Source organism: Acomys russatus, chromosome 26, assembly GCF_903995435.1.
Source record: "Acomys russatus chromosome 26, mAcoRus1.1, whole genome shotgun sequence".
Classification (NCBI taxonomy): Eukaryota; Metazoa; Chordata; class Mammalia; order Rodentia; family Muridae; genus Acomys; species Acomys russatus.
Window position 1 is genome coordinate 30,047,980 of NC_067162.1, and position 22,507 is coordinate 30,070,486.

Consider the following 22,507-nt stretch of genomic DNA (forward strand, 5'->3'; position numbering starts at 1 on the left):
CCATTTACACTACTTGATGCTGGCCCTCCTCCCCTCCCCTCTCTAGTCTCCAGACCCTCCCTTGATGCTAATTTCAAGCACAGACGTTTTACTGTGTTTGACCACAGTAAAGTAGACATTTACTGAGTGCATCCGTGGGTGGCAATGTCCTTGGCTCCAGATGAGTCTTCAGAGCCACTTTCATCGGCTCATAGGTGATGTCCCTCTTGTCCAGGAAGGCACAAAGCTCATATACCTCAGAGATGGTCTCAGTTAGGGGCAACCGGCAAGTGCCCAGCCAGTTCCTGCCCAGAGGAAAGCCTGTTATGAAGCACCTTTGTCCTATACCGTTTTTTTTCCTTTGTCCTATACCTTAAAGGAGCCTGACCTGTAAGCCTCCTATGACCAGGATGTCTTGTCACAGCACTGAGTCAAATGTGGCACCAAAAAAAATCATTTCTTTGATTGAACTTGGTGATTTGTTTGTTTGTTTGTTTTTTGTTTTTAGAGACAGAGTTTCTTTGTATAATAGAGCCCTGGCTGTCTTGGAACTCACTCTGTAGACCAGGCTGGCCTCAAACTCACAGAGATCAGCCTACCTCTGCCTCCTGAATTAAAGCTGTGTGCCATTGTACCTGGATTAATTTGATGATTGGTGAAGGAGAATAAGCCTAGACATAAGCTCACTCCTTCAAACCTATTTCAACAAAGCCAAACAAAATCACTCATATCAAGCCTTGAGTGCCTGAGCTAGGCCAAAACCTAGCCACTTCCTTCCTGTCCTCTTATATAAGTATCTGCTTGAGACCTCTCATCCATGGTGTGGCTGCCTCCTATGGCTTTGAGAAATTACCAACATCCTTCGTACCTAGAAAGAGACTAAGGTATGAACACCAATTTTCTAGTCCAACCCTCTGTCAAAAGTATTTGTATTTGCCTTCTGTGACATTGCAAGTGGACATGCCTGGGAGAGACAAATGATGGTATAGGCCTAAAAGGTCCAAAATGACACAATTAGGTCAGGTGACCGTGGGAAAACACACTATCTTCAGTTTGGGAACTAATGAAGTTTGTGGCACTAATAGAATTGTTTCTTTTTAACCTTCTGTAGAAATGTAAAGTAATCCATGTCCTCTGGGAAGCCTGCCCTGCTTTGTTCTCAGGTGATCACCCTGGGCTTGGGAAAGTCTCCTAAGACTGGAGAGAAGCTGGGCGTGGTGGTGCACGCCTTTAATCCCAGCACTCAGGAGGCAGAGGCAGGCCGTTGCTGTGAGTGCAAGGCCAGCCTGGTCTACAAAGTGAGTGCAGGACTCTAGGACAGCCAAGGCTCCGCAGAGAGACCCTGTCTCGAAAAACGAAACAAAACAAAAAGGGCAGGAGAGAACACCTTTGCAAAGGGGTTTGCTCAGGTTACCCAGGACTCTGAAGACCCGGCTGTGGCCTGGGAACCTCAGACCTATCATAGAAAAATGTAAGGACATAAAACAGGTGGAAACCACTGAATCATGGAGACCTTTGTAAACTGTTCTCAGTTTGCTCCTCAGAGGCCCAAACCTGGTGGTGATGGTGGTGGAAGAGGTAAAATAGTGAAATATCTCAAAGGTAATTCTCCCCTTGAGTTCATGGGAAAGGCTTAAGGTCATTCCCCAAGATGGGCCCAGCCCAGCCTGATGGCACAGAGTGGTTCCCTGAGAGACTGGGACGTACTTGACATGCTGGAAGAGGACCCCGTTCCCTGTGATGTACAGCCTGCTTCCATCCAGCGTGCTCTCAATGCGAAGCTGTCCCAGTGCAGAGTCCGGATACTTGACCAACAGGCCCAGTGCCATCATGTAAAGTGGCTTCACAGACTCCAGACTGGCTGTACGACTCCCCTTTCCAGGGCTCAGAGGAGGACAGGAGGTCCGGGAACAGCCACCTGTGTTGGGGAGAAAGCGACAACTCTGGGATCTTTTATCACCCCTGAATTGGACATTGTGGGTACTCCTACCACCTAACCATTTACCCAGTAAGGTGGAAATTGTTTGCTTGCACAGTCCAAGTTTGGATCAACTTAACATTTTGGTGTATACTCGTTAAGTTTAGAGGTCAAAACCCTTGGGAGTCGCGGCAGTAGGAACACTGAGCCAGCTGACAGGCTTCCAGGAGATTTTCAATTTCTTTTTTTAAAAATAGGGCCTCACTCTATACACCAGGCTGTTTTCAAACTTGTGATGGTCGTGTCTCTGACTCCCAAGTGCTGGGATTGCAGGTGTGTACTACCATGATCCTAGCCTCCTGCTGGAGGATTTTCATGGTTTAATCTCCAGTCTCCAGAGCAGCCCTATCAGCAGCCAACAGATGAACAGTGTTCTCAGTCCTGCCTGACACTGTGATTTAGGGGAGTGACACAGGCTGGGGTTGGAGCTTCCCTTCCAGGCCTTGGGAGGCGTTTACCTTGGTTATGTTGCTTTGTGGAAGGTTAACACCTCATGGTTTGAGGAAAACTTGTCTACAAATATACTGCTGTCTTTTCATTGCATGTGAGGACCAGGGAGACACTGTACCCACATCACAACACCCATGCTTTCGGAGGAGCAGAAGCTCTTGGGGAAGGTGATGAGTTTACGTTCCTCTTAGTAAACTAGAAGATCCTGGAACAGGTCCCTGAGACTTGCTGCAGGACGCCACTCCCCCATACGGGAAGGGCATTCCGTCAGCCTGGGAAGAGGCTGAGCCTCAGTCCACTGGACAGCCAACCAACCAGGCTGAATGTCACATGTGTAAGACACTTCTTCACTTTGTTGTGGTGGTGGCGCTGGTGGTAGCTCTGTTATTTCAAAAAGCCAGCTGCCCCCACCCTGCACCCATGGAGCTGGCGTCCTAAAGCACACATGGAGTTTCCAGGGATGTGCAGTAGCTGGTGCCTGAGCTGCTGAAAGGCAACTCTAAACTATGAAGCAGGAACCGCTGGAATGAGGCAAAGCCAGGAGCACGAAGGTCTGGCCTGGACAAGGGTCAGGAGAGGTTAGGAACAAGAGAAACAGGCACAGAAGTCAAAGAAAGTGAAGTGAGGGGTGGAGGAGGAAGGAAGCTAGGCAGGAAGTAACTGAAGCACTGGTGGAAAATACACCAGTATTTCTGCTTCCTCCTTAGGTGTCCCTGGAAGAGGAAAGATGGGAGTTGCAGGTGGATGATGCCCTGGATTTCCACTGAGGAACAGGCAGCACCTGCCTAGGGCCAGCCTGCTTCTAGGACATTCCAGCCTGGACATACAGGAGTTTAAGCCAAGGTCCTTTTCTCAGGTTCTAACTCAGCCACACCCAAGTCCAAAGTGGCTGTTGCTCTTGGCTTCTGTAGCTCAAGCCCAGACTGTTCTAGCACATCAGGGGGAACCCAGGGTTCCTGGCCAACATACTCATATTCATCCGGTAAAGCCGTACAGCTTCTGTAAGTTCAGGGATTTCCAGAATCTCTACTTCTGCTTCTAACACATCTATGTTGGAGAAGTTATCTGGTAGAAGAATCTTGTGTGAGCGAAGAAAATTCACTTGAAAAGCAGAGAGAAAGTACATGAGTTAACAAAGCGTATTCATGACTAATCTGTCTGGGCCCTGGCAGCTCTTTACTGCTTCATCTTATGTGAGGCTGAAACAATTGCTAAACATACCTGATTAGATTTCATCTGAGGAGGTGCTTTTCAAGGACCCCAGATTACTTTGTTTTCCTGTGCCTGAGCCCATGGGTGTGGCCTCCCCTGCCCTGGCCTGGCATTCCCAAGGCCCTCTTTGGGAACACAAAGCCCCTGAGACATACCCTGAGAGCCTTGACCCAGGAGCAGGTCATTCCAAAAGAGGGAGTTGTCATGTTAGAGAGGAGAGGCCTGGCCGAGCCCGGGCTGCCATTTGTCTCTGCAGAGATGGAACCAACCCTAAGTCCCTGTGTGACCCAGCTCAGAGATCAGAAGCACAACACAAACAGCCTCTGTTTGTGGACTCTGGATCGCTGTCAAGCATTCAGCACATAACTTGGTGTTTATTGTCCTGTCCGGTTAGGTGCTTGTCTAATGCTCTGATTATCTAGGTAGCAGAGAAGCTAGCCCTGGGGAACTGTGGGAAGGGAGGCTACCTTCTGGGCAGGATGAGAGATGGCATCCCTCCTTAGCTCAGGCTGCCCATCCTATATGATCTGGAGAAGCCATCACCATCCGTCCCCTTCCGCTGCACCCTAGTGCGATGGAAGGGAGAGCAGGGAGTTTCCTGTTTCCTTGCTGTGTGTTGAGAGCAGCTTAGGTCTAGAGCCTAGCTGGAGGTATAAACAAAGTACAGGAAGTGACCAGAGTTCAGCTCAGTCCTCTGCCCTTACCATCAACTCTGTGGTCCATAACACTACCTTAGAAGGGTTCAGTTCCTCTTTATAGCGAGGCCATCCCAAAAGAAATAGGAGCTAGAAGAGCTCTGAGCTGGGCTGAGCATGGTGGTGCACACCTTCAATGCCAGAAGTCAGGAGGCAGGGGCAGGCAGAGCTCTATGAGTTTGAAGCCAGCCTGATCTGCACAGTGAGTTCCAAACCAGCCAAGGCTACACAGAGAAACCCTGTCTCAAAACCAAAACCAAATCAAAAAAGCTCTGAGCTAAGTGAGAGCCTAATGGTGGACTCTGCTTGCCCTTGGGAGATTAGCAGTCTCTACAACCTCTTCTCAGAGTTCCTCAGGCCAGAAGCAACAGGTGTGGGCACAGGAAGGGTAGGCAGCCACCCCTAGACAGAGCAATCACCAATGAAGCGGAACTCGCTGCATTCGCACTCAATCAGGGCCACAGTCTCAGCCAGCCACAGCAGGTTGTCTTCAGTCACGAGGCTTGGATACTTGGTCACCAGGTCGAGGGGTAAGAAGCAGTAGTGCACTTCCTCTTCTGTGTCTAACAGCGGTGTGTCCATGAGTCCCAAAGGTGCCTTATCATGAAGACCTGGGGAAGAAAACAGAAAGTGGCACCGCCTCCTTAGGCATTGCAATGCTCCCGTTGACCCAGGGGCCCCAGAGGAAGTTAGGAACCACCCAGAGGACAGTATCTGCCATACACTTTCTGCCCCCCTTTCTCTTTTCATTTCTTTATTTTAAGGGCAAGAAAAAGTGTTCTGCGGTTGGAGAGATGGCTCAGTGGTTAAGAGCACTGCCTGCTCTTCCAAAGGTTCTGAGTTCAATTCCTAGAAACCAAAAGGTTGCTCACAACCATCTGTAATGAGATATGATGCCCTCTTCTGGCAGGCAGATGTACTTGTAAATAGAGCACTCTTTTTTTTTTTTTTTAAAAGAAGCCAATGAAGCAGTGTTCTGGGACATGAACTGTGAAAAATATGGTTTTGTTTTTTCTACAGACAGTAAAAGGATACTGAATGATATGATATTTTGGCTTATGTATCCTAAGTTACTAAATTGAGTTATTCATGACTCTTCTTTAAGATGTCTTTTTTTCTATGTATATGAGTATTCTGCCTGTATATATGCTTATGTCCCATGTAGATTCTCTGGAACTGGAGTTAGGCAGTTGTGAGCTGTCATGTTGGTGCTGGGTCAAAAGCAGCAAGTGTTCTTAACTGCTGAGTCATCTCTCTAGTTCCACCACAGTCTTTCTTTCTTTCTTTTCTTTTCTTTTTGGTTTTTCAAGAAAGGGTTTCTCTGTGTAGCCCTGGCTGTTCTGGACTCACTTTGTATAACAGGCTGGCCTCAAACTCAGAGATCCACCTGCCTCTGCCTCCTGAGTGCTGGGATTAAAGGTGTGCGCCACCACCACCTGGCCTCTTCTACAGTCTTTCTAATTGATCAAACCAACTACTTTGAACTACAGATTAAATAAATGTGTTTGACTCCTCTGGAAGCTCAGAATCCACTAATAAGCGCAGACTACTGATATCCCACCATAGGCCAGCCTATGCTGCAAAGGATTCAGAGGCCAGAGGCCACGGGGCAGCTCTGTGCTGTGGCGGGAGGTAAGCGGAAATGATGATGGAGGCCTAACTTCTAGGAAGAGAGCGTGTGGCCTAAATGAAGCCCAGGTGCAGCAGGATGGAATGGAGCAGAAGCCATGCAGGGGACAGGGGACCAGTACTAGGTCAAAAGAGACGCTAGATGCTGGCCTGTAATCACAGCACTGGGGAGACAGAGGCAGGTGGAGCTCTGTGAGTTTGAGGCCAGCCTGGTCTACATAGTGAGTCCAGGACAGCCAAGGCTACGCAGAGACAGACATCTGGAAGTAGCTCAAATGGAGGTTAACATCTGTTCCGGTAGGGAGAGCGGAAGCTAGTGACTTCAGAGAGTGGGCCTACCCATGGCTGTACCTGTGAAGGCGGGGCTTTTTATTGGAAATTCAGAGGGCTTGCTGATGCACTTCCATGTTCTCCAGTAATTCAGAGATGCTCTCTCAGCTACAGGAATGTCTGCAGGCCGCACACGGAGGTGATGCTTCCCTTCCTTCAGGTTATCCAGGGTCTGTCAGACAAAGAGGAGGCTGCCTTGAAAATCTAAACCTCGTAACTAACTTTAAAAATATTTATTTAATGTATATGAATGCTCTATCTACATACACACCTGCACACCAGAAGAGGCATCAGACCCCAGTATAGATGGTTTTGTGCCACTATGTGGCTGCTAGGAATTGAACTCAAGATCTCTGGAAGAGCAGACAGTGCTCTTAACAGCTGAGCCATTTCTCCAGCCCTAACTTTTTTTTTTTTTTTTTTTTTTTTACACACTGACTGCTCAGAAAAATAGTATGTGACTTGCTTTAGGACAGTATTTAAAAGTAAACTGAATCAATCACAAAATGTAAAACTTTCAAGTTGTAAAATGGCATGGTAATAATTCAGAATTCCAGTGATTACTTTTCTTCTGAGTTTGTATTCTTCTAATTTTATGCCAAGTAGCAGGATTTTTTTCTTGAAAAAAATCTATGGAGTTTTTTTTCCCTTTTATTTTTGAAACAGGCTTCATGTAGTACAGGATAACCTCAAACTTAACAGCCAAGGGTGGCTTTGAGCTTCTGTCTTGCTGCCTTCATCTCCTAAGCATTGAGATTACAGGTGTTTCCTATCATGCCCAGCTACAGAGTAATTTGTTTCATCATCTTCTAGTATTGCCCTTAATAATTCAAAACCCTGATCTTTTATGACTGTCGTGATTTGCTTATTATGTATTCATCTCCATTCTGGGAAGTAATCTAACAGTGAGGTTAAGATATAGCAAAATCATGGCACAGGTTATATAGTTTTCAAATCCCTTTCACATATATTTGCTTGTTTATCTTGACACACCCCTGGGAGACAGATACGGTGTTTTACTGGTGAGACGGTTGAGTTAAAAGGCTATATAGCTTGCACAAATGGTTCAAAGGCTATATAACTTACACAAGTAGTTCAAAGGCCATATAACTTGCACAAATAGTCTCCCAAGTTCAGAGCATCTTGGTTTGAATGAGCCAGTGACCAGCAGTGGGTGAGAGTCATATGGAGCACCCTAACTGAGCACAGCTGGATCCAGGGCAGAGGGTGGGTTAGGATCTTCATTGCACACTTACCCAAGAACTTATTCTCCTTCTGCAATCTTTTTTTTTTTTTCCTTCTGCAATCTTGCAGAGAACAAATTATCAGAGTATTGAGCCAAATTTTTCTCACCTCATTCTAGAAGATAGCATTTTCCTAATAAACCAACCATTGGACACAACAGGGCAAGTGATCCCTTATAGGCCATACATATGATCAGCTTTCTCCTCTAAGACCTTTGCAATGGTCAGAAAACCTCTGGTTCAATAATAGCAAAAGAACCTGCTTCTAATTGCTAGCTACCCAGGTGGAAAGCCTTGTGAGTTTGCTCCTGAGATTCCCAAGTATTGCGAAGAGCCCTCTGGTGGCTGCTATTGGTAGGAACTGGTCCTCAGCATCAGAGCCTCTCTAGAGAGGCATGTTAAAGGCACGGCAGCACATATTTGTAATCCCAGTACTGGGAGATAGCTCCCTGGAGCTTGCTAGTCATCCAGTCCAACTCAGTTGTTGAGTTCCCCCACCCTTCAAAAAAAGGTGGAGAACAATTGAGAATGACAATGGGACATTGATCTGTGGCATCCCCTGACAACCCACACACATGTACATGTCTATTCATACAAACATGAACACACATGTGGACATGGACACCAACAGTTTGTATATTATGAGGTAAGCTCTAGCATCAGTTACAAATTTATGGATTCCCCAGGAACCCTGGGACTATTTTCACATCATTAAAAAAGGACCAAGCTTTCTGTTCCCTCTTGATTTAGGTATGCACACAGCTTCAGCTTCTGCGTCAAACTGTTAGCTCTCTGGAGGAGGGAAATCAATCAGAGAAAGGTTTCTGTAAGAGCTAATAGTTGTCCTAGGGAAAAGATTTACAATGAGTTGCTGGGATGGTGACAAAGTGGAAGAACACAATACACATTGCAAATGGGGACACGTATTGAATCAAGACAAAGGATGACAACTTGACAGTATTTGTGCTGAGAAATGGGACAAAGGAAGGAAAATGGTTTCTGTGTCCCGGAAGGACAGGATAGGGCAAGGTAGGTAGAGGTACATATCCAGCCACAGGCCTCTGCCTTGAAGGCAGCCGTGCTTGAGGTTGAAGGAGAGAAGGCGCTAGAATGAGGACAACAAATAAGAGCAGAGAGCAGAGGCCATGCTAGCTGCCTCACGAGTTTTGATGGTTCTTCTGGTTAATTAAAATTCTTGAAAGATGTGTTGCTTGGCTTTCTGTCAACTTGACACATGCTGGAATCATCTGGGAGAAGGAACCTCAGGTTGAGAAAATGCCCCCACCAGACTGCTTCATGGGCAAGCTTGTGGTGCATTTTCTTGATGGATGGTTGAGGTAGGAGGGCCCAGGTCACTGTGGGCAGTGCCAACCCTGGGTAGGTGGTCTTGAGTTGTATAAGAAAGCAAACTGAAAGCTGTAGAGGCATACTACCTCAATCCCAGCACTGGGGAGGCAGGGGCAGGTGGATCTCCAAGTTCAAAGCCAGCCTGGTCTACATAGTGAGTCCCAGGACAGTCAGGACTTCACAGAGAAACCCTGTCTGTAATGGAAGTTTTGGTTTCTTTGTAAACTCAGTTGTGTTATGTAAATATGTTTTTGTTTTAATCCCTAGTGTGGGATTTCAGTTTGAGCTTTGGTTTGTCCACAACTGTTGTCTCAATTGGGGTGTGGCTTTTGCCAGCTGGTAAGGCCTACCTCATGCAGCATGGAGAGGGTGTGCTCTAGGGCTCTGAGGATATAAATGAAGTCTCAGAGAGTGTGTGTGTGGCATGGCATGGCATGGCGGCAGCGTTGGCGTGTGGCGTGTGGCAGTTTGAAGAGACCAGAGACAGTGTGGTGGTTTGGAGCAGATAGACATAGAGAAATGCTTTGGGGTGCAGTGGCTTGGAAGAGATTGCTGGCTGTGTCTGCTGTTGACAGAGATTGGTACAGCCCCCAAAGACCCTTTGACCCAAAGCAGCCCGGAGAGGTAAAGGAGCCCCCTTTCCCCACTAACCTTCTCTCTCTCTCCTAATCGGTTTGGGAGACTGAGGCCTAAACACCCCAAATAAAGTAGAGTTTAAGAAGAAAAAGTGCAACACCTGTCTCAAAAACAAAAACAAAAGCAAAATAACTTATTTCATGTGTATGTCTGTGTACCATGTACATACATGGTTACCACAGACACCAGAAGGTAGCACTGGACACTGGGACTCAATCCCATGTCTTTAGAACAACCAGTGTTCTTAAACTGAGCCATCTCTCCAGCCCAGAGTCCAACCTCTTAACCAGTGTTCTCTGCAGGCCTATTGTCTGCAAGTAAAGACAATAAGATCTGGAAAGAATTGTGAGGATTATGGCCCAAAATATGTTAATTGCTGCCTTCTTCTTGGTGGTTACACCCCAAACTACCTTTCCAGTTTCATCTTCTAATGTTTTTAACCTCATCTACCAAACTCAATGACACTAAATTCCACAAAAGCCCCAAAGCATACCATGTTGGGTTTTTTTTTTTTTTTTAATGCTTCTTCAGCATTTTTGTTTGTCTGTTTTGAGACACAGTTTCTATGAAGTCCTAGCTGTCCTGGAACTTGTAGACCATGCTGTCCTTGAACTCAGAGGTCTGCCTGCCTCTGCCTCCTGAGTGCTGGCACTAAAGGTGTACATCACCACTGCCTGGTGCCTCAGCATTTTTTTTTAAATGCATGAGGTGTGTGGTGTGGGGCGGCTCTCTCATTGGGCTGGAGCTCACCAATTAGGCAGACTGGCTGGCTGGTGAGCCCAGAGAGCCGCCCATCTCCTCCTACACAGTTCTAGGATTATTAATTAGCCTCTGGCACTATGTCTGACAATCTTATGTCGAGCACTTTACTGTTGAATTACCCTTTCCTCTGTCCTCTCACCCCACCTCAACTCTATGTGTGCTGTTCCCTGGGCCCAAAAACCTCCTCTTCCTTTCTCAAGCTGCAGAAGCTGGTGCCTCCCCTGGCCAGAGCCAGCCCTTCTTGCTCCCTCTTTGTTGCCACAGGCTTTTGGGTTGGATCCAGGACAGTTCTGGGTTCATCTATCCATCTTCCAGTCTAGGTCCTGATGGAGAGGAAGTGTGAAAGACTGCGTGAAACTTGGGGAGCTGGAGAGCTCAGTCTTTTGGAAAGAAAAGCAAAGAAAAAGAGAGCTGACAGAGAAATGGAGTGCACTCACACAACTGAGGAAGATGCAGAGTAGGCTAAGCTAGCACACACAGCTCACAGTTCAGAGGGCACTGAAGATAATGACCCCAACTTGCAAACCTGAGAGACAGAAGACTTAAGGGGAGAGGGACCAGAATGACAAAGGACAGACAAACAATGGCAGTAAGAACGGGGCTCAGTTTGAATTAGATTGGTGATTGACAGAAAGGCAAAGCACACAGTAAAGAGGGTGAAACAGGGGAGTCCTAGAGAGAGACAAAAGAGCACCCAAATCCACTCTCAGATACTGCTCAGCATTCATAAGAGCTTGAATGGGCCACCTGCAGATCCAAAGTCCAAATTCTATCTTAGTGGATAAAACAGATGAGTCCTTGAGCAAGTCCAAATTAGCCATGTGAGAAGGGGCCCCTGGGGAGGAAGGAAATTCCTGTCCAGGACAACAACTTACTTAAGGCTGTCCCAGCATTCTCTGTTTGGTATGGGGTATATATTCTAGTAGGTCAGCCCAGCTAGCTTGAGGGGAAATATGCTGGTGGAGAGAGGATGAGCCATTTTATAGAAATGAAACCTCTATGTTCTGGGGTTTCTGTTAAACTGTGAGCAGCCCCATTTTCCCCAAGAAAGGAAACATTTAACAAATCTTAAAAGGAGAAGAAATCAGGCAAATGAATCTACAAAGATTGTGATCCCAGCCAGTGAGGACATGCTATGTGCTAATTGAAGGGGCTAAGCTTACAACTAATGCCCAGGAGCTTCACTTGTTTCCTGAACTCTCTCAGCGAGTCTGCTCTGGTAATGCAGAAATGTAAGACCTCTGCTCACAGGAAGACATTAGGATGCTTTAAGAAACCACAGGCACACTCCAGCTCCCTTTCCTACTTACTTATTTATGCTCTGTCAGCGCTTCTAGTATAACCTCCCCGAGACCCCAAGGACTTTGCTTGTTTTGTTCTCTGCTAGAAATGGGACAGCAATGCATTTTCTGTTGAAAGAAAGAATGCGTGAATAACAAACATGACAGGGAGCCTGGCTTCCTGGGGACAGCTGGCTTTCCTGACTTGAGCTGTCACAGAGCATATGGCCGGTTTTCTGTAGGCTGACTTCAGGTCTACTTTCATCTACCTGAAGATTACTTTTTGGAATTTTACTCTTTCTATGTTAAGACATGGAAAGTTGGGCTGGAGAGATGGCTCGGTGGTTAAGAGCACTGTCTGCTCTTCCAGAGGTCCTGAGTTCAATTCCCAGCAACCACATGGTGGCTCACAACCATCTATAATGAGATTTGGTGCCCTCTTCTGGTGTGCAGGCACACGTGCAGGCAGAATTAAAAAAAAAAAAAAAAAAAAAAAAAAGACATGGAAAGTTATAGAAGGAGGTCTTCTTTTGCCACACAGTCTTGCTATGTAGCCCAGGCTATCCTTGCACTTGCTGTAGTCCTCCAGCCTCAGCCTCCCAAGTTCTGGAATTACAGACATGCTCCACTGTGCCAGGTCAATGGGAAATACAGACCTGAACTCAGAAGGCTAACTGCTACTGTAAGGACAATTGATGTTGCTTTGGGCCTAGATAGTAGAGAAGCGATGTAAAACTGATGGTGCAGGTGTGTGTGTGTGTTGCTAAGAGATGGCTGACGATGCACCCTGCTGGCAGAGCAGAGAAACCTTATGTTCTTCTGGGCTATTGGGAGCAGCATAGTGGTAAAGGAGCTGAGGGGGCTGCCAAATCCCTGACTGCTGTGTGAAGACAGCGAGTACCTGTACTGCTGCTGAAAGGAAGCACGGGTGTTAGACCAAAAGGATGTGCTCCGATGACACCAACACCAAAAGCTAAGTGAGATGGAGCTCTCAGTGCTTCAGACTGGTCTCCCTCCTGCTGGCTCCGTCTCCTCGCTCCGTAGCGGTGGGTCCAGTTTTCATCTCCCAGCAGATGGTAACTAAACTTATAGTTGGGGCTGCTGGAGAGATGGCTCAGTGGTTAAGAGCACTGTGTGCTTTTCCAGAGGTCCGGTGGCTCACATCCTTCTATACTGGAATCTGATGCCCTCTTCTGACATGCAGATAGAGCACTCATACATAAAACAAGCACCCATGGATACCAGATACTTTGAAAACCATTGTATATGCAAACATGAAAATAATATAAGCCAGAAAAAACAGAAAGACATACAAAATGATTTTAACAGAATTAGCACTGTTATAACCACAGAGCAACAATAACTTTCTTTGGAATTGTCAGGCTATGCTTCCTGTGAGCTACATTTATAACAAAATTTAAAAGGAGGATATTTTAAGAAAAAAAAATGAGTGTAGAGGCATAGAAATAACGCATAAGGGGACACTGAGGAACATGAATGAACCTCAGTGTATGTATTTGTATACATGTATACATGGCTATGTATTTCTTTACATACACAAGTTATCATATTTGTGATATGAGCCAGGATGAACAGATGGACCAGTCTGTGGGGACGCTTGAAGCCACTTCAAGGGCTCTGCACTTGAGTTGTCCACAAGCCACACTGTTGGAATGACTATCTGCCATTTATATGTTCCTGTCCAACACCACAAGGTAATCTGTCTCACATCATAAGTAAGAGAAGTGAGACTGCCCATGGCCTATTTTATCAAAGGCATCATTTGTGTCATCAACATAAAAACTCCCTTGCTCCCTTGAACACAATCGATGTAGGCATATTTGTATTCCTTACTGGTAGCAGATTGCTGACAAATGGAACAATTTATAGTTCAAACTTTAAAGTTCTCAGAAGGCAGTGAGATAGGAAAACTTGTGCCAAGGTGTAGTTTAGTGGTAGAATGTGTGTTAGCATATATTCGAACCTCTGTGGGCTTCAAAGGGCATGTAAAAGCAAACCAACAGCCTGCGTTGAACCTTACACTCTCGTGAGTGCCCCGAAGGGAACCCTCACATTCTCCAGGAGCAGCTGTGACTCCTCCTCAGTCTGAGGGCAAGTGGAAGACTCAGTAGGTTATGTTTAAGAGGCTTCTCAAATTCCACATGAAGTTCTAGGAAGCCTCGGGATGCTGATGTACGGACTGGCAATGACCTCTTTATATATGTCCTATGAATAATATATAACATTCCAAGATTGTCAGGCTCAAAGATTCACGTATCCGCTTTGATAGATTATATTTCTGTTCCCAACTGTCCCCATGAATTCCAGACCTGCCTACCCAGTGGCTCCTCAATTTCCCACTTGGATTGTTACTACCTTTTCACTCTTTCTCCAGCCCGACATGCTTCAATCTGCCCCCTACTTGTTAACATCTCTCAGAATTCACTATTTACCTTGTTGCTCAGGGTAGAAACATAAGAAATTGTCCATTCTTTCATGTCCTGCATCCCATTCATTAGCAAATTCATCAAGACACCCAGGATGTAAAGTGTTTCCATTACCACACACGCCCACGCCTTCACTTTCTTTTATCTGGATCAGGGTTCTCAATCTGTGGGTTGAAACCTGTTGGTGTGTGTGTGGGGGGGGGTACTGAATGACCTTTCACAGGGGCCAAATGACCTGTTCACAGGGGTCCCCTAAACAATTGAGAAACACAGATATTTATGTTATAATTCATAACAGTAGAAAATTACAATTGTGAAGTAGCAACCTAAATAATTTTATGGTTGGGGTCCCCACAAGGGTGGCAGCTTAGGAAGGTCGAGAGCCCTGATCTGGATGCTGTCAGAGCTTCTTAGCTGATCTTCCTACTTCTGCATTTGGCCCTATTGAATCTAGGCCAGAAGTAAACAGTTTTCTCCTGTGAGAGGCCAGATACTAAATATTTTAGGCTTTGCTGGCAATATGGTCTCTGTCGATTCAAATACTCAGCTCTTTTTGTAGTTCAAAAACAGCCATAAATAATATATAAACAGATGAGCACCAGTGAACACTGAAATTTGACTTTTTCCAATCATGAAAAAGTAAAAAAAAATCTTAGCTCATGCGCTACACACACACACACACACACACACACACACACACACACACACACACACACGAGTGGACTGGATTTGGTTCATCTAAATAGTTTGCAGGCTCTGATATACTGTTAAGCCAGTAGCCACTGATTTTTTTTCCTTACAACTTTATTTTAAAGATTTATTTATTTACTACTTTTATGTGAATATGTGTATTCCTGCATGAGTTTATGTGCAGCATGTGCATGCAGCAACCAGTAGAGGCCAGAAAAGCGTCGTGTCCCTAGAAACTGGAGTTACATACAGATGGTTGTGAGCAAGCAAATGGGTGCTGGGATACTGAGCCTGGGTCCTCTTAAGAGGTTAGTAAGGACTCATAAGCATTCAGTAAGCACTACTGATCTATTCCCCAACCCCCAACAACTTTACATGCTATAAAACTCGCTCTTTTTGTTTTGTTTTGTTTTGTTTTGTTTTGTTTTTCGAGACAGGGTCTGTGTAGCCTTGGCTGTCCTGGACTCATTTTGTAGCCTCGAACTCACAGAGATCCACCTGCCTCTGCCTCCTGAGTGCTGGGATTAAAGGGGTGTGCCACCACTGCCCTGCTCTACCTCATATTGTATAGCTTCCTACCTTTATCTTTATCTCTAGAACCAGATGTCAATACACATAAAGTGTTCTGATTAGAATCTGAGTCTTCAAGTGTACCTTGTACAGATGAAAGGAACAGGTTATGTGTGTAGATGGGTGGGTAAGTGGATGGGACTTAGACCAAGGGTAGATATGCACGGAGTGGTGAGCAGAAAATCAGTAGGAGCTCAGGCACCTGTCTTCCAGAAGCTTTCAATCTTATCCTGTTTGTTGGCTCATTCTATGCCACTACTTTTCTTTTTTGTCCTCTTAAAACATTTATCTATCTATCTATCTATCTATCTATCTATCTATCTATCTACTTATCTACTTATATATTTATTTGAGATAAGGTCTTGTCATGTGGCCAAGGCTGGCCTTGAATTTATGATCCTCCTACCTCAGTCTCCCAGGTACTGGCTGGGATTATAGGTGTACACCACCATGCCCAGCTTCCCACACTGCCTTTCAACAAAGCCTACCATGTTATAGACTATCTGGAACAATATATGCTACCTTTTGAGTGACTAAGACATTTGGTTCGCAGGAGCCACAGTCTATTTTTTATTGTAAGTTGCTAATTCTGAAAGACTCTGGAGTAAGGAGCACTAATCATTTGGACCTGTTCAGATATATGCTATTCCATACACTAGTCACTGCGACTCAATCCCTTTCTGAACTACAGCATCTAAGCTAAGATGTGCTAGCTTTAAATACAAACATGTCAGGTATTGCAAACCTCATACAAGCCAAAGTATCTGAAATGTAAATCTTTTTGAAAATTCTGGGTTAGATAAAATAGCACCTTTAAATTGGTTTCATTCATTTCTTTACACTTTTTAAAATTTGGCTACTACAAAATTTAAATAATAGCTATGAAACTAGCTGTTACTGCATATACCTGTAGTCCCCCAGTGACTTCAGAAGCTGAGGCAAGAGGATCAGTGGAAGCTAGGAGTGCCGGGCTAGCTGAGATCCCACCTCTTAAAAGACATTACATATGATTACATATGTCATCCATATATGTGGCTCATATTATATTTTATTGTACCATTCTTTGTTTTCCCTAAAGTGCAGAGGAATAAATAACTGGAACCCAAAATGCTCTCATTAAACCATAGTTAAATGCTTGAAGTGGGCCTGCTTAAGAAGAGTCTTTAGACTAAGAATTGACAGATTTGGGCCGGGTATGGTGGCCCATGCCTTTAATCCCAGCACTCAAGGAGTCAGAGGTAGGCAGATTGGTGTGAGTTCAAGGCCAGCCTGGTCTACAAAGCGAGTCCAGGACAGCCAAGGCTATACAGAGAGACCCTGTCTCGAAAAAAAATTGACAGATTCATTTTCTCCATGTAATGTTTGTTCTTTTAGGCAAACCCTGAGTGGCTGGATGGGCCTTGGCAGTGAGGAGAGTGGTGAGAATGTGCATGAGGCGGTTGACTAGCTTGAGGCACTGTTGCTTCCCAGCTGTATTTACACTCTGCTTCAGTGAATAAATACCACTCTGGCTGAGCCAGCCCAAATGTTTATTTCTTCGAAAACACCATTTTCAAAGCATAAGCACTTGCTTCACAGTCTGTTTTAGGGAGACAGATCCACATAATTCTTCAAATTCTGCTACTCACATATCTTGGAATTTTGGAATCAGACCAACTCATTGGCCTCTGAGTTGTTGCCTCCTATTTTGAAGTTGATTGCCAGATGTGTTTCGTTTTGGTTCAGGAAGTGAGGACAGCAAAAGGGCTAAAGGGCTGAATAAACTGTTTGTATAAGAAGCTTATATTCTTTTAAATTCTCCTGTAAAACATTCCCTTGATCTCTTTGATTTTCTGCAATGAACAAGTTACCCCCTCTCCACACAAAGAGATGGCTTGGCATAGAGCCATAAGCAATCCTAACATGCCAGGCCATTTAAATGGTTATGAAGCCACTTGCAAGCAATTCTAGTACTTTACTTCTAAGGAGGTTGACAAAATTGAGATTCAAGTGGGAAGCTTGAAAAAAAAATCTAAGAGAAGTACAATTTGCACTGCATTGTGCTAACAGTTTTTGGATTTCTAAATATATAATAACTTCAGAGAAAACACTGGCTTATTTAGCAAGAACCATCCATGAGCACATATATTACAAAATAAATGGACTCTTTCCTCCTGATCCAGATACACATGCAGTTAAAGTCAATTTTCTTCCAAGAGGTCCTGGGGAGACATTAGCGGCACGCAGGTGCACTGTAGCTGACGGAAATGTAGCCCTTATGGAAGTGAAATAAACAACACCTCAGCCAGACAGTGGGATTGAGATGGAACATGCCCAGATGTCCTTCCCAGTCATAATATTTAGTTTTTTCAGGTTAAAAAAAATTGTTCAAAAACTACCAAATAAACTATTTAAGTACAGCCACTACCAAAATGATTTCTGTGGCTTGGAGAAAAAAAGCTAATGCTTCCATTTTCTGTCATGCTTTGATGCTTCATAAGTAAAGGTATTTAAAGCTCTTAAAATAAGAAGGGAAGGTGCAGCACAGTGGTGGCGCACACCTTTAATCCCAGCACTCTGGAGGCAGAGGTAGGTAGATCTCCGTGAGTTAGAGGCTAGCCTGATCTACAAAGTGAGTCCAGGACAGCCAAGGCTACACAGAGAAACCCTGTCTCAAAGACGAAGGGGGGCGGTGCTTCCAGGTGATTGGGTGGTGGCACACGCCTTTAATCCCAGCACTCAGGAGGCAGAGGCAGGTGGATCGCTGTGAATTCGAGGCCAGCCTGGTCTACAAAGTGAGTCCAGGATGGCCAAGGCTACACAGAGAAACCCTGTCTCGAAAAACCAAAAAAAAAAAAAAAAAAAAAAAAAAAAAAAAAAAAAAAAAAAAAGAAAAGGAAAGAAAAAAGAAAGAAAAGGAAAGAAAGGTGCTAGAAAGATTACTCAGTGGTAAAAGCACTTGATGCATTTGCAGAGGACCTGAGTGTTCAATTCTCAGCACCCAAGTTGGGTATCTCATAACTTGTAACTCCAGCTCCATGGAATCCAATGCCCCCTTCTAGCTGTCAGGAGGACCCATACCCATATGTGTGTGCACGCACAGACACATATATACAAGTGAAAATCATAAAGCCAAAATTTTCTAAAAAGAAAGGAATCAGGTTATATAGAGGCCCAGCCTATGATCCTAGCACTTGAAAAGCAGAGGCAAGCTGACAGAATCAAGAATCCTCCTCAGCTATAGAGTGAGTTCAAGGCCAACGTGGGCTACATGAGACCCTTCCTTAAAATGCAAAAATAAGAATAAAAAAAGGTAAGGTGGTATATGTCTGCAGTCTCAGCAATAGGTGGAGGCAGGAAGAGCACCACTGACTTCACTGTGAATTCTAGGTCATACTGAGCCACATGGTGGCGTACACTTTTAATCCTGTATTCAAGGCCAGCCTGGTGTACAGAGTGAATTCCAGGACAGCCAGGGCTAAGTAGAGAAACCTTGTTTCAAAGAACAAAAACAAAACAAAACAAAACACTCTGTCTCAAAATACCAAAAAAACAGTGGGCATGATGACATACACCTTAAGTCCAGCACACTGGAAGCAAAAGCAGGCAAATCTCTGTGAGATGTAACTCAGTGGTGGGATATTTGCCTAGCATGCAGAAAACTTTGGTTTTTGTCCCCAGCACCTCAAAAAAAAAAAGTAGCAGCTTAAAATAAGATTTGTTGTTTTGTTTTTTTGAGACAGGCTTTTTCTGTGTAGCCTTGGTTTGTAGACCAGGCTGGCCTTGAACTCACAGTGATCCGCCTGGCTTTAAAATAAGATTTGAAAGAGCCTAAGATACCCTCTCAGTGGACATTAAATTCTGTCTTAGGTTCCTTGTGGCTGCTGATGTAAATAAAGCAGAATCAGAATGGACATCTCTGTTAATACTGAGCAATCAAGAGCTGGGTGTGGTGGCCCTTGTTGAACAGAGGCTGGGAGATCATAAACTTAAGGTGATCCCTGGCTATGTAGTGCGACCCTGTCTCACAAACAAAAGACACCATACAGTGCCAGTATATTGCTTAGCATTTTAACTTACTCTTCCCACTTGCCCATGGAAAGGCTTACCTCAGAAACCAACATAGAGCAGAGCCTCACCTTTAGTGATGCTTTTGATCATCACTCTTGGAAGAGGGCACATCTTACCTGAAGCAAAGGCATCAGCTGCAAACCCAGGGCTTGCTCATAGAGTAGGTTCAGCTCTGCACAGCTGGAAAAGGAGAGCTTGGAAGTGTAGAGGTAATAGTGTACATGCCTAAACGTGGAGCCGTCTCTGTCAATAAATAGCCTCTGGGTTTCTGAAGAGGTCAAGGCGGAAGCCTCTCTCCAGAGCAACGAGTCTGGGAATTGAGCAAGCTTGCTTCTGGGAACTGAGAAATGCCAGCCCCCAACATTGAAATGAAACAAATCCTCTGCTGATTCATGGGGCATGCCAGGCTCCTCCTAAAGGGAAAAGAGATGAGGGTTATGTAACAAAAAGAAATTGAAAGCACCCTGATGAGAAGTATTAAACTACATTTGCTGACATCATCCAAAGGAACACACACACACACACACACACACACACACACACACACACAGTGAGAGAGAGAGAGAGAGAGAGAGAGAGAGAGAGAGAGAGGGAGAGGGAGAGGGAGAAAGAATATGTTATGAGCTCAGCAAGACTGAAGAGTATTTTTAAATTAAATTTTATACATTAACAATTTTAAAACCTAGCCATGGTTGCATGCTTACATGCATCTGTAATGCTGACACTTCAAGATGGAGACAGGAGGATCACTACAAGTCTAAGGCCAGTGTGGACTACATACTGAACTCAAGGACAGCTATGGCTACATAGTGAGACCCTGAATTAAAAGGTGGGAGGCGGGAGAACTGGACGCTGGAGAAGAATGCTTGTTGGGAAGCAGGAGGATCTGAATTTGGGTGCTGAGGCTCGAGCTCAGTATTTTCCTGATGAACCCTCTCCCTAGTCCCCTGTTGAGGGAAACTTTTAATATACCCAAGTAATTGGGAATATAGGTTCATTTGAGATATTTAATATGGAGATGACAATAGTCAAGTAGAGCATGCTGTTCCACAACTATAGCCCTCAAATTCTGGAGACTCTGGCAGGAAGATAGCTAATCCTAGGCCAACCTGAGCTACACAGCAAAACCTTGTCTAAAAAAATATGGTGGCAGTCTCCAAACTGGCCAACAACTTCAACACAATACTGAAGCGAACATCAGCTGCCTAAGAAATGACCTAGAATGGCTACAGCAATCTTTGGAAAGGAAAATAAAATTTTAGAATCCATACTTCCAATTTTAAAACAGTACACATCAAGATTAATTAAAGACAACCATATAAATACATGGTATAAAACTGGAGCCTAGAGCTGGTGTGGTGGTGTACGCCTTTAATCCCAGCACTCAGGGAGGCAAAGACAGGAGGATCTCTGAATTTAAGGCCAGCCTGGTCTACAAAGCAAGTCCAGGACAGTCAAGGCTATACAGAAAAACCCTGTCTCAAAACAAAACAAAACAAACAAACAAACAAAAAAACTAAACTGGAGCCTAGAAATAAATCTTTGTGTTCAGTTGAATTTGTTTATCAATTGGCGAATGAATAAACAAAGTGAAATATATCCATACATTGAAACTATTTTGGTAGGTTGTTTGCTTGTTTGTTTGAGACAAGGTCTCATGTGGGAGCCATGGCAGGCATGGGACTCACTATGTACTCACTATGTAGACAAGGCTGGCCTTGAACTCACAGATCCACCTGTCTCTGCCTCCCAAGTAAATGTTATTAATAAAAAGGAATGAAGTACTGATACATGTCACAACATGGGTTCACCTTGAAACATTATGCTAAGAAAAACAAAGCAGGCAATGTGAAGAAAAGGCAATTTTACAGAGACAAAGAAGATCAGTGGCTACTTAAGACTGGGGGACTAATCCTGGCTAAGGAAGATAAAAACATTTTACAGTTGGTTATGGTGGTGGTTGCACAACTCTGAAAACATAAGATCATTGAATTATATTTATTGAAATAGTAAGTCAACCATGCGTGGTGGTGTATGCCTTTAATCCCAGCTCTCAGGAGGCCGAGACAGGTGGGTTTCTTCTTACCTCTTACCTCTGTGAGTTCCATGCTAGCCAGGGCTACAGAGTGAGTGTCTATTTCAAAACAAACAGACCCAAATTTTTAAATCATATGTATAGGACTATTTTAAGGAATTTATTACTTATATCTAAGTGTATATGCCAGCATGACTTTATGTGCACTGAGTGCATGCAGGAGCTCATAGGGGCCAGAAGAGGCTGTCAAATCCCATGGAACTGGAGTTACTGTTGTAAAGTTCCCTATGGATTCTGGGAACAAACCTTGGTCTTCTACAAGAGCAGTAAGCATTCTTCTCTCTCTCTCTCTCTCTCTCTCTCTCTCTCTCTCTCTCTCTCTCTCTCTGTTTTGTTTGTTTTTGTCTGTTTTTTTGGGAGACAGGGTCTCTCTGTGTAGCCTTGGCTGTCCTGGACTCACTCTGTAGACTAGGCTGGCCTCGAACTCACAGCAATCCACCTGCCTCTGCTTCCCAAGGGCTGGGATTAAAGGTGTGCACCACAACTGCCCAACTGCAGTAACTGCCCAACACTGTGTGTGTATTAAGGAGCAAAAAATAAACTAAACAAAACTATTATGACTCAATTGCACCACTCAGCTAATACCATTCATACACACACACACACACGTTTGTGTGTGTGTGTGTGTGTGTGTGAGTGTGTGTACCTTGTAGTAGTTATTTTTCTCAATGATGTGACAAAATACTTTTGGTTTTTGAAGACAGGATTTCTCTGCCCTGGTTGTCCAGAAATTCTCTTTGTAGACCAGGCTAGCTTTGAACTCACAGAGATGTGCCTGCCTCAGCCTCCCAAATGCTGGGATTAAAGATGTGTGCCATGACGCCCAGCAATACTTTGCATTTGTAAAAAGCAATTTAAAGGGCCATCAGATGGCTCTATGGCTAAAGATACTACTGTGCAAGCCTGGTGACCTAATTTTAATCCTTGAGACCCATGTCAAATTGCTTTATTTTTATGTTTTTTGAGACAGGGTTTCTCTGTGTAGCCCTGGTGTCCTGGAACTCGATCTGTAGATCAGACTGACTTCAAACTCATAGATCCACCTGCCTCTGCCTCCTAAGTGCTGGGATTAAAGGTGTGTATTTGGAAGAAAAAAACTGACTCCCTAAAGTT

The 22,507-nt window shown here is 44.6% G+C and overlaps 1 protein-coding gene across 1 annotated transcript in view; it reads right to left on the bottom strand.

Moving 5' to 3' along the window:
* The window catches only part of Kctd19 (potassium channel tetramerization domain containing 19), a 29,046-nt gene extending 7,639 nt beyond the window's left edge, over window positions 1-21,407 (bottom strand). The window contains exons 1-7 of the mRNA XM_051168850.1: window positions 21,393-21,407; window positions 19,416-19,712; window positions 6,295-6,445; window positions 4,734-4,925; window positions 3,355-3,508; window positions 1,687-1,962; window positions 124-284 (exon numbers count right to left, since the gene is read on the bottom strand). Coding sequence (XP_051024807.1) covers window positions 124-284; window positions 1,687-1,962; window positions 3,355-3,508; window positions 4,734-4,925; window positions 6,295-6,445; window positions 19,416-19,712; window positions 21,393-21,407 — 1,246 coding nt within the window. The remainder of the gene's footprint in view (window positions 1-123; window positions 285-1,686; window positions 1,963-3,354; window positions 3,509-4,733; window positions 4,926-6,294; window positions 6,446-19,415; window positions 19,713-21,392) is intronic.
* Window positions 21,408-22,507: the final 1,100 nt, after the last annotated feature.